This window comes from Macrosteles quadrilineatus, unplaced genomic scaffold, assembly GCF_028750875.1.
Source record: "Macrosteles quadrilineatus isolate MER2022 unplaced genomic scaffold, UCM_ALF_1.0 Scaffold_5__1_contigs__length_97177068, whole genome shotgun sequence".
NCBI lineage: Eukaryota > Metazoa > Arthropoda > Insecta > Hemiptera > Cicadellidae > Macrosteles > Macrosteles quadrilineatus.
Genome location: NW_026542598.1, coordinates 89,129,818 through 89,145,037, shown reverse-complemented (window position 1 = coordinate 89,145,037; position 15,220 = coordinate 89,129,818). Strand labels below are relative to the sequence as shown.

Here is a 15,220-nt window from a genome sequence, read left to right as displayed (position 1 = left end):
TAGGCGAGCTATTTAATAACGAGTGGATCGTCCAACATGCTGGACGGATTTTCTCGGTTGGAAAATATGTACTGTATTGACATTGTTTTTTCATTGTTTACCTAAACTTATTAAAAGGGAGTATTTCATTTGGTCCAACAGTTGTAAAACAGTTCGTTGGTCCAAAATCGTTTGGTCCACCAGTTGTAAAATAGTTCGTTTGGGTTTGGTCCAAAATCGTTTTATCCAAAAGTACAGGCAAAACCAGAAGTACAAATATGCATTATGGAGTAAACTTATGAAATAGACTGTACGTTTCACGGTGGACCATTCGATTGGGTCGTTTTATCCAACACACTAATACGAGTTTGTTTGCTCCAACAGTATGAACTATTGCGTCCCTCACATTGAAGGCGTTCAAATAATCGCCGTCACGTCGTCAACCCAACGCCCAATAAAATAGGCCTTCTGAGGTCTATTTGTTGTTTCGTGTTATGTTTCTAAATAATTGATATTTTTGCATTTATATACTCGTACACATATATTTATTTATATATAATGTGCTTGTGTCCTGTTTACTTTTTATCACCAGTCAATCTTAAAACAACGCGTTTTAATTCCCTTGATTTGTGGATAGACATTAACTTTGCTTTGAGTTTGTATTTAATGTTGAACAGATGGTTTATTTAATTTATCTATTATTAAATTCAATCTATGTTTGTCGTGTGTTTGTCATGGTATTTGTAACAATCATGTAGTTAATAATACAAATATATAAAGTGAATTTCTCAGTGAAGATAATTTATATTTGTAAAACTTCCTAAAATGTTATGTTTACTCCCCATGAGAACCGAGAATAAATTATTGAAAAGAAAAGAGTTTGTATTTGTTGTGGCTTATTGTCAATGGTATTAACTTAACCATTAACTCTATATATATATTAGAGGAGGTATGTATTTACTTATGTATGTATGTACCAATATTGTTATCCATTGTTCTATACCCACACAATGTAACATAAATCCTGAAAAATAATTGTGCGTGCTATCTTAGATATACAAATGCCTCACAATTTGTCGTAAACCGACCACATTACTGTCACTAAAAGAAGGAATGCCAATAATACTAATGTGAAACTTAGGTCCACCCAAACCGTGCAATGGAACCAGAACCAGACTGACTATAAAAAACATCGAAGGAACAATCATTAGTGATAAGTTTGAAGTAGAAATAGTCCCAAGAATACCATGTTTAAAGCAAAAATTGTATTAATATTATTATTGTATACGACGGTGGATATTTGAACGCCTTCAATGTGAGGGACGCAATAGTTTATACTGTTGGACCAAACGAACTCGTATTAAAGTGTTGGATAAAACGACCCGTTCAAATGGTCCACAGTGAAACGTACAGTATATTTCATAAGTTTACCCCACAATACAAAATTGTACTTCTAGTTTGGCCTGTACTTTTGGATAAAATGATTTTGGACCAAACAAACGGTTTTACAAGTGGTGGATGAAACGATTTTGGACCAAAGGAACGAGTTTTTAACTGTTGGACCAAACAAACGGCAATATAAAAGTTGGACCAAACGATTTTGGACCATTTGAAGATGATCCTATTAAAATACCACAAAACACAACAGCTGATTCAAAATCCATTTTACAACTGACAAAGTACCAAATTGCTTCGCCTCCCAACTCCAACCTGACTTCCAACCCAACATGCTCAACGTGCTGTGGGGGACTTTAGAGTGATGAGCTTTACCAATCTGTAACTACCAGTCAAGATACTGAGTGTGGACAATTTAATACACAAAAATAATAAAATACATTTATTGATATTTACATAAAATGGAAAAATTAAAACGTTAAACATTAACGTAAAGATAAAGACAATAGACACTTAGATAATAAATAACCCTGGTAAGTATCCTGACATTACATAAAGGGTTTCAGTTGCCATATGTACACAAAAAACTATAGAATACAACTAAATAAATACACAGTCAAAGATACAAATAATAGGTGTATAAAAACATGAAATTAACTAACTTACAATGAAGATTTGTACTTATAAAATGTATTACCTTATATAATTATTTCAAATCTTAGAGTATTTATATGCCCTGGAATGCAATTGCTGTTTATCCTGCACCATCAAAATTGTAAAAATGATTGTGTCAACTTATTCAATCAACATAAGAAGAGAGTTGTCATGAGTTTTAACTCTTTTAAAATAGGCTAATTAAAATCCTCTCTGTGGTATCTACAACATTAACATTCATGGCATTGTAATTGTTTGAACAAATCATCCTCGTAACATATTTTAGACAACTCTCTGGTGTGCATGCCTGTGAAGAAGTTTGCAAGCAAAGATAACGAAATAGAAAGAGCAATGTGAATTTTTGCAAAAGTTTTCAACTTTTTTGGCCAAACTATCCTCTCATTACTGTAGGAAAACAACCACTCGCCTCTACCTGGAGCCTGTATTCACCTCAATGGCTCAGTTGTACAACATTTACATAGAGAGGAGAGATGCTATAAGGCTGACACAGTTTAAAAAGGAAATACTTAATAATTAACTTAACGTAAAAAAGAAAGTGATATAAACACAAACTCTGCTCCTGATAATGTAAAACATGGGCAAAATGTACATCATGCTTTCATCAACAATCTTCAAAAGCCTGTAGTTCAATTCTCCACAAGTAGTGCACCTATGAGGTCACTCTCTAGTGTGAACCAACGTATGTTGTTTCATTTTTCTATTGGATTTGAAGGATTTTCCACAAATAGGACACAAATGAGGTCACTCTCCGGTGTGGACCAATGTATGTTTTTTCATATTGCTATTGTAGTTGAACGATTTTCCACATATGAGACATAAATGAGGTCGCTCTTCAGTATGAACCTTTGTATGCTCCTTCAAAGACATGAGTCGTTGGAAGGATTTTCCACATGTATTGCACTTATAAGGTCGCTCTCCAGTGTGGACCAATGTATGCATTTTCAATGTTCTATTGCATTTGAAGGATTTTCCACATGTAATGCTCTCGTGAAGTCGCTCTCTGGTGTGGACCAATGTATGTATTTTCATTGTTCTATTGCATTTGAAGGATTTTCCACAAATAGGACACAAATGAGGTCGCTCTCTGGTGTGGACCAATGTATGTTGATTCATTGTTTTATTGCATTTGAAGGATTTTCCACAAATAGGACACAAATGAGGTCGCTCTCCGGTGTGGACCAATGTATGTTGTTTCATTGTTCCATTGCATTTGAAGGATTTTCCACATGTAGAGCACTTATGAGGTCGCTCTGCGGTGTGGACCAATGTATGTATTTTCTTTTCTCCAATAGATTTAAAGGATTTTCCACATGTAGTACACGTATGAGGTCGCTCTTCAGTATGAACCTTTGTATGCTCCTTCAAAGACATGAGTCGTTTGAAGGATTTTCCACATGTAGTGCACTTATGAGGTCGCTCTGCGGTGTGGACAAATGTATGTTTTTTCATATTGCTATTGTATTTGAACGATTTTCCACATATAGGACATAAATGAGGTCGCTCTTCAGTATGAATCTTTGTATGCTCCTTCAAAGTCATGAGTCGTTTGAAGGATTTTCCACATGTAGTGCATTTATGAGGTCGCTCTCCGTTGTGGACCAATGTATGTATCTTCTTTGCTCCATTGGATTTAAAAGATTTTCCACATATAGTACACGTATGAGGTCGCTCTGCGGTGTGGACAAATGTATGATTTTTCATATTACGTTTGTATTTGAACGATTTTCCACATATAGGACATAAATGAGGTCGCTCTTCAGTATGAATCTTTGTATGCTCCTTCAAAGACATGAGTCGTTTGAAGGATTTTCCACATGTAGTGCACTTATGAGGTCGCTCTGCGGTGTGGGCCAATGTATGTTGTTTCATTGTGCTGTTGGATTTGAACAATTTTCCACATATAGGACACAAATAAGGTCGTTCTTCAGTATGAACCGTTGTATGCTCATTTATATAGCTGAGATGTTTGAAGGATTTTCCACATTTAGTACCCTTATGAGGATACTTTTTACAATGTGTCAACAAATGACACCTTACTTGATATATTTCAATAAATGTTTCCTCACATGACAAACATTTAAAAGGACGTTCGCCTGTATGCACATATATATGATTCTTCATTTCCCATTTTGTTGAAAACATTTTTTTACATATTGGACACTTAAGAGGAAATTTTTTGGTGATCTTAAACATTTTTTTTTTTATTTTCTTACAACTCAATAGACAAGCTAGTAACTAATTTGAATTAGTCAGTTGGCTCTTATGTCTATTTAAATAATTCCCCAATTTGAAGGAGTTTTTGAATCTTCTACAGTTGTATATTATGTACATATCATTCAACTTTAAAACGTTTTTGTTATAAGGAGGCCTGCTATACAACATTGCTACTTGGAGTGTTTTTCTCTGTTTGCTTGTCTTTTATGTTCCATCATATTAAATTAGCTTACTTATAAATAAGTGTTTTATATATGTTTTTCAAATAGAATCATATCCTTCACATAAAGTTTTGATTAGATACAACAGATTATTAGATTTTAAGTTCAAGTTTTACATAGTAAATTACTTACTTTTATTATCAAATTAATCAGCCTTGACACCTTTAATATAAATGTAATTTGTGCTCATACGCACAAATTACTTTTATTTGTGCTTTACAGTGTAATATGAACTTTATAAACTTTTTAGCTGTTGTTTAAATTATTATATGAGAGATTATCTCAATTATCTTTCTTGCCACAAATCAGAGTTCTTTTTCTCTCTTCAAATCCATTTTGTTTTCTGAAAAAGAAACATACTTTATAAAACCTGTACATTTATTGTTCACATTTAGTCCCCTTTGCTTGTTCAATTAGGTTTATCAATGGTAAACACATTAAAATATGTATTACAATCATGGTGGAAGGAAAATACATAGGTGTGCTATTCCCGTCATATGCTGACGTCACCCAGATTGCTAACAAAAAATCACCTGATGGTATTGCCATATAAGTATATATTTGTTTTGATTTGATTGTATTATAAATGTGAAAGTTTGTGAGTTTGTTTGTTTGTTTGTTTGAAGTTCAATGACGCATTAACTACTGGACGGATTGGGCTGAAATTTGACATGACGATAGCTCACATTCCCGATTAACATATAGGCATATTCTTATCTCAAAAATCCTTTCGGGCTCCGCCCCAGTGGCTCTGTAGTTCCCCATGTTAACCTTATTCATATTTAAAGGGAATTAAAGAATTTAGTCAGCTGTTTCAACTAAAAACGTTGGTTCTATGATATGCAAAAGCATTAAAAGTTGATTTACCAACAGGGTGCAGCACTTTATTTTTTTGCATTTATGAAAACAGCCAATTTGAACTAAGCAGCAAAAAAAAAAACTGTAATACTCAATGAGAACCACTGTCAAAGTAGATTGATTACAGTTATGTTTATGTTTTTATTTTAATGAATAATTTGTGATCTTTTGCGAATTTTTTATAATTATTTATTTTTCTCTGTTGTTAGGTGAAGTCGTAGAACATTATGGCTATGGTAGATGTGTAATACAATATAATACTGTACATTTAAAGAAGCAAATTTTATCAAACTTTATCCCTCATTCATCCCTCAATGCCAACGCAAAGCTTGAGTATAACTGCAATAAGCATTTTATACTTATATTCCAACCCTGTACGAAGGACGGGTACTCTGCTAGTTGTTTTTATAATTTTTCTAAATGGTAAAATGGTGTTTGCAATCTGAGTGACATCAGCATTTGACGGGAATCGCACACTATGTATTTTTCTTCCACCATGTATTACAATATTACAAAACACTCAAAATAAAAAAGTTTGATGTACTTTACACGCTTTACTCAGCTGACTTTCCCCAGCTGTGTAAAAGTTGTACTGTACTTGCAACCGTAAAATTTTACTGTACTGTATACTTGCACTTGTATGCAGATGATTGCCAATTGCACTTGTCATACGAGCCTGGTTTGATGAAGAAGGCCAGAAAATTATTAAGATTAACACTGATCTGGAGAAAATCTCCATTTCTTGTAATTTATTTTACAGCCTTTACAAAAGTGTTTAAAAAGAAATTGCAAATTATGATGTTTTTGAGAGTCATGCATATGCATTTGAGAAGTTACCGTAGTGTTTTTGGTCATTGATAAGCCTAATTGTACAAGCAAATGGGACTAAGTGTGAACAATTAATGTACACGTTTTATAAAGTATGTTTTTTTTCAGAAAACAAAAATGATTTGAAGAGAAAATACCCCGCTGCAGCAAACCTGCCAACTTAGCGAATTTTCATTTGCCTGGATTGATTTTTAATTAATCTATTAAATTAAACATTTATGTTTAACGAGTAGGCTACCTAGGTTAGGTGCTACACGGAAACTTATAAAGTGTGTTTTTTATTAAAATATCAATAGCTTAGTATTAAACAAATAAATCCGCCAAGTTTGATCAATATATATTTATAAACAAGCCAACTACAACACATTATAATATTCTCCATAAGAATAACATGGGTTTTTAAAATTAAAATTTGTTTTAATTTTCTCTGTAACCAATCATTGTCCAAAACACTATGATATACTAAATTATTTGTTTTTTTAAGCTCTTTACAAAGGTTTGGAGAAAAAATGATAAATTTTGTGTTTTAAGGGTAAAAATGAGAAAACCCCATTTTTACTCCATAAAACCGTTGAACCCTGTTCCCATGGTCCGATTATGCTGGTTCACGAACTCATTTTAAGTTGGAATAAGTATGGAATACTCATTTAAGTTTATCCTGCATTGAACCTTCAAACCAAATTTTATCAAAATCGGACAAAAATTACTCAAGTTATCGTGCGGATTGACACATATATCTTACTAATATTATAAATGTGAAAGTTTGTGTGTGTGTTTGTTTGTTTGAAGGTGAATCGCGCATTAACTACTGAACGGATTGGGCTGAAATTCGGCATGACGATAGCTCACATTCCCGATTAACATATAGGCATATTCTTATCTAAAAAATCCTTTTGGGCTCCACCCCAGTGGCTCTGTAGTTCCCCATGTTAACCTTATGAGTATTAATATTTAATAGGAACTAGTATACATGTTGCTCGAATTCGAGCAATTGCAAAGTATTCAAGAATTATTTCAAAACAAATATTGGTCATAAATTCTGATGAGTCAACTCAAAGATCAAGTGTATTTTACTAATGGAAATACTGACAATGTACAATACAATCAACATTTCTTGTTAATATTTTGTAATTTTTTAGTGTTTTGTACATTTAAATGTTTCCCGACTTACCCATAGCCGCATAATGTTGTCTTTTGTTTTCGTTTTTATAATGTACATGTAACCTTTTTATAAGTATCACAATTGTTGCCAGTATGTTAACACAATTCAGCATTTTATTTTTTTAAATTGCGTTAAAATTTTTACATTACTTGAGATGTTAAGGACTTCCTGCATAACCTGTCTGTGAGTGTAGGAGTTTTGCCAACGGGTATCAGGTAGAAAGGGTCCCCATCCATGAATTCCACATACTGCGGAGTTTTGCCAACGGTTGTGGGTTGCGCGAGAGGGGGAGGGGAGAGAGATTACACGTGACCGTGAGGGTGGCTTCCGCTAGGGGTGGACAAACCAGGCAGGATGCTGACTGTGTTCAAAGTATGTAATGCAGTTATGCACCTCTGACTGTGAAAGGAAATGTATTGAATTTTTAACCTAACCTAACCTAACCTAACCTAACCTAACCTAACCTAACCTAACCCAACCTAACCCACTGCGACAAGCGCATAACTGCCAAGCGTAGACAACCCTGACAATCGCTCTCCTTCCGGACGTCACACTCTTTCTCCCACACCACCGTTGGCAAATCTCCGCACCAAGAGGTGGCCGAAGGCATCCCCCCATCTAACTGACACCCGTTGGCAAAACTCCGGTTCCCCCTGTCTGTCACTATGTTATTGGCTGCAATTGGCATTCTTTTGGTTAGTTGCTGAAATAACGTAATTATATTTACCCTAGTATATGCAGAAGTAAAAGGCCTGATGTTCTTCAGATGTTTTTTTGTTTCCATTAACTAACTGTGAATAATAATTGAATTCTTCAATTAAGTTTCAGTAAAGGTTTCTTGGATGTAGTTATATTTTTTCTAAAATCACTTGACTTTTATGGAAACACAGATTAAATGTCCTTAACGAACCAGTTGTATTTAGTCTTAGTTAGGGCTCTCCTCTGCAATTATAGCAAAGTTAAGTCCATGTTTCCTACTAAGGTTGGTAGCACTTACGTAATAGAGTGAAACATAAATCTTTTCAACTAATCTAATAAATCCTTACAGCACATGTCTCCAATTTTTTTAACCAGCTGTCTCAAATATTAGTGTCAATTTCAAAGTATTCATCTGTCCTAATGTAAACAAACATTTTCTCCATAAGAATAACATGGGAACTTTGAAGGCCACTGGGGCAGAGCCCTGATGGAATTCCAAAGTTTTTTTTGTTTGATGGCAAAACTACATGCTAAAACCTTTCAAACGACACCTTAAACATGGTGATCGGTAGCACCACAGCTCCTAAACAATTATGACAAAAATATGCCTAGCGTATTAAATATATAGATTAAAGAATTTAGTCAGCTGTTTCAACTAAAAAAGTTGGTTCTATGATATGAAATCATTAAAAAAGTTATAAGATTTACCAACAGAGTGCAGCACTTTTTTTGCATTTATGAAAACAGCTAATTTGAACTAAGCAGCAACAAAAACTGTGATTTGCAATGAGAACTGTCAAAGTAGGATTGTTTACAGTTATGTTTATGTTTTTTATGTTATGAATAATTTGTGATATTTTGCAAATTTTTGATAATTTATTTTTCTCTATTGTTTAGGTGAATTGGTAGAACATTATGGCTATGGTAGATGTGTAATACCTACTATAGTAAACTGTAAATTTAAAGAAGCAAATTTTATCAAACTGTGTCTTCCCTCATTGCAAACTCAAAGCTTGAGTATAACTGCAATACACATTTTATACTTTTATTCTAATCCCGTACGAAGGACGGGTATTCTGCTAGTATATATATATATATATATATATATATTAATAAATAATATATAAAATAACATGAGTACCCTTTTTTCATAATATTTTTTATTCAATATACATATATTAAATATGTATTTATATACATATATAGAAATTTGAACGAATGGTGTTTTTGGCCTCTGGGGACATCAAAATGAAAAAGTAAATCGGTCCCTGGCTTAGGTCTTACCATGAGACCTATGGTAATAGCTACTTCCCTATAGGGAAATTCGCTAAAAAGAACTCTTGATTGTTGTGCACTTATAAGGTTGCTTTCCGGTTGTGGATTAATGTATGTCGTTTCAATTTGCTGTTGTATTTAAAGGATTTTCCACATATAGGACACGAATGAGGTTGCTCTCCGTTGTGAACCAATTTATGTTTTTGCAAATGGGTGTTTGATTTGAAATATTTTCCACATATGGGACACAAATGAGATCGCTCTGCGATGTGGACCAGTTTATGTCGTTTCATTGTTCTATTGGATTTGAAGGATTTTCCACATGTAGTGCACTTATGAGGTCGCTCTACAGTGTGGACCAATGTATGTTGTTTCATTGTTCTATTGGATTTGAAGGATTTTCCACATGTAGTGCTTTATGAGGTCGCTCTATAGTGTGGATCAATGTATGATGATTCATTTCGCTATTGGATTTGAAGGATTTTCCACATGTAGTGCACTATGAGGTCGCTCTATAGTGTGGATCAATGTATGACGATTCATTTCACTATTGGATTTGAAGGATTTTCCACATGTAGTGCACTTATGAGGTCGCTCTCCAGTGTGGACCAATGTATGATTCTTCATATGGCTCAGTTTTTTGAACGATTTTTTACATATAGGACACAAATGAGGTCGCTCTCCAGTGTGGACCAATGTATGTTGTTTCATTGTTCCATTGTCTTTGAAGGATTTCCCACATATATGACACAAATGAGGTCGCTCTATAGTGTGGATCAATGTATGACGATTCATTTCACTATTGGATTTGAAGGATTTTCCACATGTAGTGCACTTATGAGGTCGCTCTCCGGTGTGGACCAATGTATGTCGTTTCATTTTGCTGTTGGATTTGAAGGATTTTCCACATATAGTACACACATGAGGTCGCTCTTTAGTATGAAGAGCCTGTGTATGCTCCTTCAAATACATGAGTTGTTTGAAGGATTTCCCACATATACGACATAAATGAGGTCGCTCTGCGGCATGGACCGATGTATGTAGTTTCATCGAACTGTTGGATTTAAAGGATTTTCCGCATATAGGACAGAAATGAGGTCGCTCTCCGGTGTGGACTAGTGTATGATGATTCATTTCGCTACTGGATTTGAAGGATTTCCCACATATATGACACAAATGAGGTCGCTCTCCGGTGTGGACCAATGTATGTTTTTTCATTCCATGACTGGATTTGAATGATTTTCCACATGTAGAGCACTTATGAGGTCGCTCTCCAGTGTGGACCAATGTATGATTCTTCATATGGCTCAGTTTTTTGAATGATTTTTTACATATCGGACACAAATGAGGTCGCTCTCCGGTGTGGACCAATGTATGAAGATTCATTTCGCTATTGGATTTGAAGGATTTTCCACATGTAGTGCACTTATGAGGTCGAACTTCGGAGTGGATCAATGTATGACGATTCATTTTGCTATTGGATTTGAAGGATTTCCCACACGTAGTGCACTTATGAGGTCGCTCTACGGTGTGGACCGAAAATGAATGTTGTTTCATTTTGCTGTTTGATTTGAAGGATTTTCCACATGTAGTGCACTTATGAGGTCGATCTACGGAGTGGACAAATGAATGTTGTTTCATTCTGCTGTTGGATTTGAAGGATTTTCCACATGTAGTGCACTTATGAGGTCGCTCTCCGGTGTGGACCAATGTATGTATTTTCATTGTTCCATTGTCTTTAAAGGATTTTCCACATGTAGTGCACTTATGAGGACGCTCATTGGTGTGGACCAATGTATGTTGTTTCATTGTTGTACTGCATTTAAAGGATTTTCCACATGTAGTGCACTTATGAAGTCGCTCATTGGTGTGGACCAATGTATGTCGTTTCATTGTTGTACTGCATTTAAAGGATTTTCCACAGGTAGTGCACTTATAAGGTCGCTCTACTGTGTGGACCAATGTATGTTGTTTCAAATTGCTATTGTATTTGAACGATTTTCCACATATAGGACACAAATGAGGTCTTTCTTCAATATGAACCGTTGTATGCTCATTTATATGGCTGAGTTGTTTGAAGGATTGTCCACATTTAGTACCTTTATAAGGATACTCTTTAGAATGTGTCAACAAATGACACCTTACTTGATATATTTCAATAAATGTTTCCTCACATGACGAACATTTAAAAGGACGTTCGCCTGTATGCACATATATATGATTCTTCATTTTCCATTTTGTTGAAAACATTTTTTTACATATTGGACACTTAAGAGGAAATTTTTTGGTGATGTTGAACATTTTTTTTTTTATTTTCTTACAACTCAATAGACAAGCTAGTAACTAATTTAAATTAGTCAGTTGGCTCTTATGTCTATCTAATAATTCCCCAGTTTGAAGGAGTTGTTGAATGTTCAACAGTTGTATATTATGTACATATCATTCAACTTTAAAACGTTTTTGTTATAAGGAGGCCTGCTATACAACATTGCTACTTGGAGTGTTTTTCTCTGTTTGCTTGTCTTTTATGTTCCATCATATTAAATTAGCTTACTTATAAATAAGTGTTTTATATATGTTTTTCAAATAGAATCATATCCTTCACATAAAGTTTTGATTAGATACAACAGATTTTTAGATTTAAGTTCAAGTTTTACATAGTAAATTACTTACTTTTATTTGTGCTTTACAGTGTAATATGAACTTTATAAACTTTTTAGCTGTTGTTTAAATTATTATATGAGAGATTATCTAAATTATCTTTCTTGCCACAAATCAGAGTTCTTTTTCTCTCTTCAAATCCATTTTGTTTTCTGAAAAAAAAAACATACTTTATAAAACATGTACATTTATTGTTCACATTTAGTTCCATTTGCTTGTTTGATTAGGTTTAACAATGGTAAAAACATTAAAATATGTATTACAATCATGGTGGAAGGAAAATACATGGGTGTGCTATTCCCGTCATATGCTGACGTCACCCAGATTGCTAACAAAAAATCACCTGATGGTATTGCCATATAAGTATATATTTGTTTTGATTTGATTGTTATTGTTTTTATAATTTTTCTAAATGGTAAAATGGTGTTTGCAATCTGAGTGACATCAGCATTTGACGGGAATCGCACACTATGTATTTTTCTTCCACCATGTATTACAATATTACAAAACACTCAAAATAAAAAAGTTTGATGTACTTTACACGCTTTACTCAGCTGACTTTCCCCAGCTGTGTAAAAGTTGTACTGTACTTGCAACCGTAAAATTTTACTGTACTGTATACTTGCACTTGTATGCAGATGATTACCAATTGCACTTGTCATACGAGCCTGGTTTGATAAAGAAGGCCAGAAAATTATTAAGATTAACACTGATCTGGAGAAAATCTCCATTTCTTGTAATTTATTTTACAACCTTTACAAAAGTGTTTAAAAAGAAATTGCAAATTATGATGTTTTTGAGAGTCATGCATATACATTTGAGAAGTTACCGTAGTGTTTTTGGTCATTGATATGCCTAATTGTACAAGCAAATGGGACTAAGTGTGAACAATTAATGTACCTACACGTTTTATAAAGTATGTTTTTTTTTCAGAAAACAAAAATGATTTGAAGAGAAAATACCCCGCTGCAGCAAACCTGCCAACTTAGCGAATTTCCATTTGCCTGGATTGATTTTTAATTAATCTATTAAATTAAACATTTAATGTTTAACGAGTACCTAGGTTAGGTGCTACACGGAAACTTATAAAGTGTGTTTTTATCAAAATATCAATAGCTTAGTATTAAATAAATAAATCCGCCAAGTTTGATCAATATATATTCATAAACAAGCCAACTACAACACATTATAATATTCTCCATAAGAATAACATGGGATTTTTAATTCTCTGTAACCAATCATTGTACAAAAACACTTTGATATACTAAATTATTTGTTTTTTTAAGCTCTTTAAAAAGGTTTGGAGAAAAATTGATAAATTTTGTGTTTTAAGGGTAAAAAAATGAGAAAACCCCATCTTTACTCCATAAAACCTTTGAACCCTGTTCCCATGGTCCGATTATGCTGGTTCACGAACTCATTTAAGTTTATCCTAATAGCTAATTTGAACTAAGCAGCAACAAAAAACTGTGATTTGCAATGAGAACTGTCAAAGTAGGATTGTTTACAGTTATGTTTATGTTTTTTATGTTATGAATAATTTGTGATATTTTGCAAATTTTTGATAATTTATTTTTCTCTATTGTTTAGGTGAATTGGTAGAACATTATGGCTATGGTAGATGTGTAATACCTACTATAGTAAACTGTAAATTTAAAGAAGCAAATTTTATCAAACTGTGTCCTCCCTCATTGCAAACTCAAAGCTTGAGTATAACTGCAATACACATTTTATACTTTTATGCTAATCCCGTACGAAGGACGGGTATTCTGCTAGTATATATATATATATATTAATAAATAATATATAAAATAACATGAGTACCCTTTTTTCATAATATTTTTTATTCAATATACATATATTAAATATGTATAACAGTTTTTATATACATATATAGAAATTTGAACAAATGGTGTTTTTGGCCTCTGGGGACATCAAAATGAAAAAGTAAATCGGTCCCTGGCTTAGGTCTTATCATGAGACCTATGGTAATAGCTACTTCCCTATAGGGAAATTCGCTAAAAAGAACTCTTGATTGTTGTGCACTTATAAGGTTGCTTTCCGGTTGTGGATTAATGTATGTCGTTTCAATTTGCTGTTGTATTTAAAGGATTTTCCACATATAGGACACGAATGAGGTTGCTCTCCGTTGTGGACCAATGTATGTTTTTTCATTGCATGACTGGATTTGAATGATTTTCCACATGTAGTGCACTTATGAGGTTGCTCTCCAGTGTGGACCAATGTATGTTTCTTCATATGGCTCAGTTTTTTGAACGATTTTTTACATATAGGACACAAATGAGGTCGCTCTCCGGTGTGGACCAATGTATGTTGTTTCATTGTTCCATTGTCTTTGAAGGATTTCCCACATATATGACACAAATGAGGTCGCTCTCCGGTGTGGATGAATGTATGACGATTCATTTTGTTATTGGATTTGAAGGATTTCCCACATGTAGTGCACTTATGAGGTCGCTCTACGGTGTGGACCAATGAATGTCGTTTCATTGTTCCATTGTCTTTGAAGGATTTTCCACATGTAGTGCACTTATGAGGTCGCTCTGCGGAGTGGAGCAATGTATGTTGTTTCATTGTTCTATTGGATTTGAAGGATTTTCCACATATAGGACACAAATGAGGTCTTTCTTCAGTATGAACAATAATTGTATGCTCATTCATCTGGCTGAGTCGTTTGAAGGATTTTCCACATATAGTGCACTTATGAGGTCGCTTTGCGGAGTGGACCAATATATGTTGTTTCATTGTTCTATTGGATTTGAAGGATTTTCCACATATAGGACACAAATGAGGTCTTTCTTCAGTATGAACAATAATTGTATGCTCATTCATCTGTCTGAGTTGTTTGAAGGATTTTCCACATATAGGACACAAATGAGGTCTTTCTTCAGTATGAACAATATTTGTATGCTCATTCATCTGGCTGAGTCGTTTGAAGGATTTTCCACATGTTATACACCTATAAGGATACTTTTTATAATGTGTCAACAAATGACACCTTACTTGATATATTTTAGTAAATGTTTTCTCACATGATGAACATTTAAAAGGACGTTCGCCTGTATGTACATATAAATGATTTTTCATATCCCATTTTGTTGAAAACATCTTTTTACATATTGGACACTTATGAGAAAATATTTTGGAGATTATAAACATTTTTTATTTTCTTTCAACTTATCAGACAAGCTAGTAGCTAACTTGAATTAGTCAGTTGGCTCTTAAATCTATT

General features: G+C 33.8%; 1 protein-coding gene across 4 annotated transcripts in view; it reads right to left on the bottom strand.

The window, feature by feature from the left end:
• Positions 1 to 1,803: 1,803 nt before the first annotated feature.
• LOC128994114 (zinc finger protein 99-like) overlaps positions 1,804 to 15,220 on the bottom strand; it is a 28,247-nt gene continuing 14,830 nt past the window's right edge. For 3 of the 4 annotated variants that reach the window (XM_054418395.1, XM_054418397.1, XM_054418394.1), the window contains one exon: positions 9,210 to 12,119. In XM_054418395.1, coding sequence (XP_054274370.1) covers positions 9,763 to 11,607 — 1,845 coding nt within the window. In that variant the 5' untranslated portion in view covers positions 11,608 to 12,119 and the 3' untranslated portion in view covers positions 9,210 to 9,762. Of the gene's footprint in view, positions 4,828 to 9,209; positions 12,120 to 15,220 lie in introns of those variants that run through there. The other variant, XM_054418398.1, reaches the window with a different exon arrangement.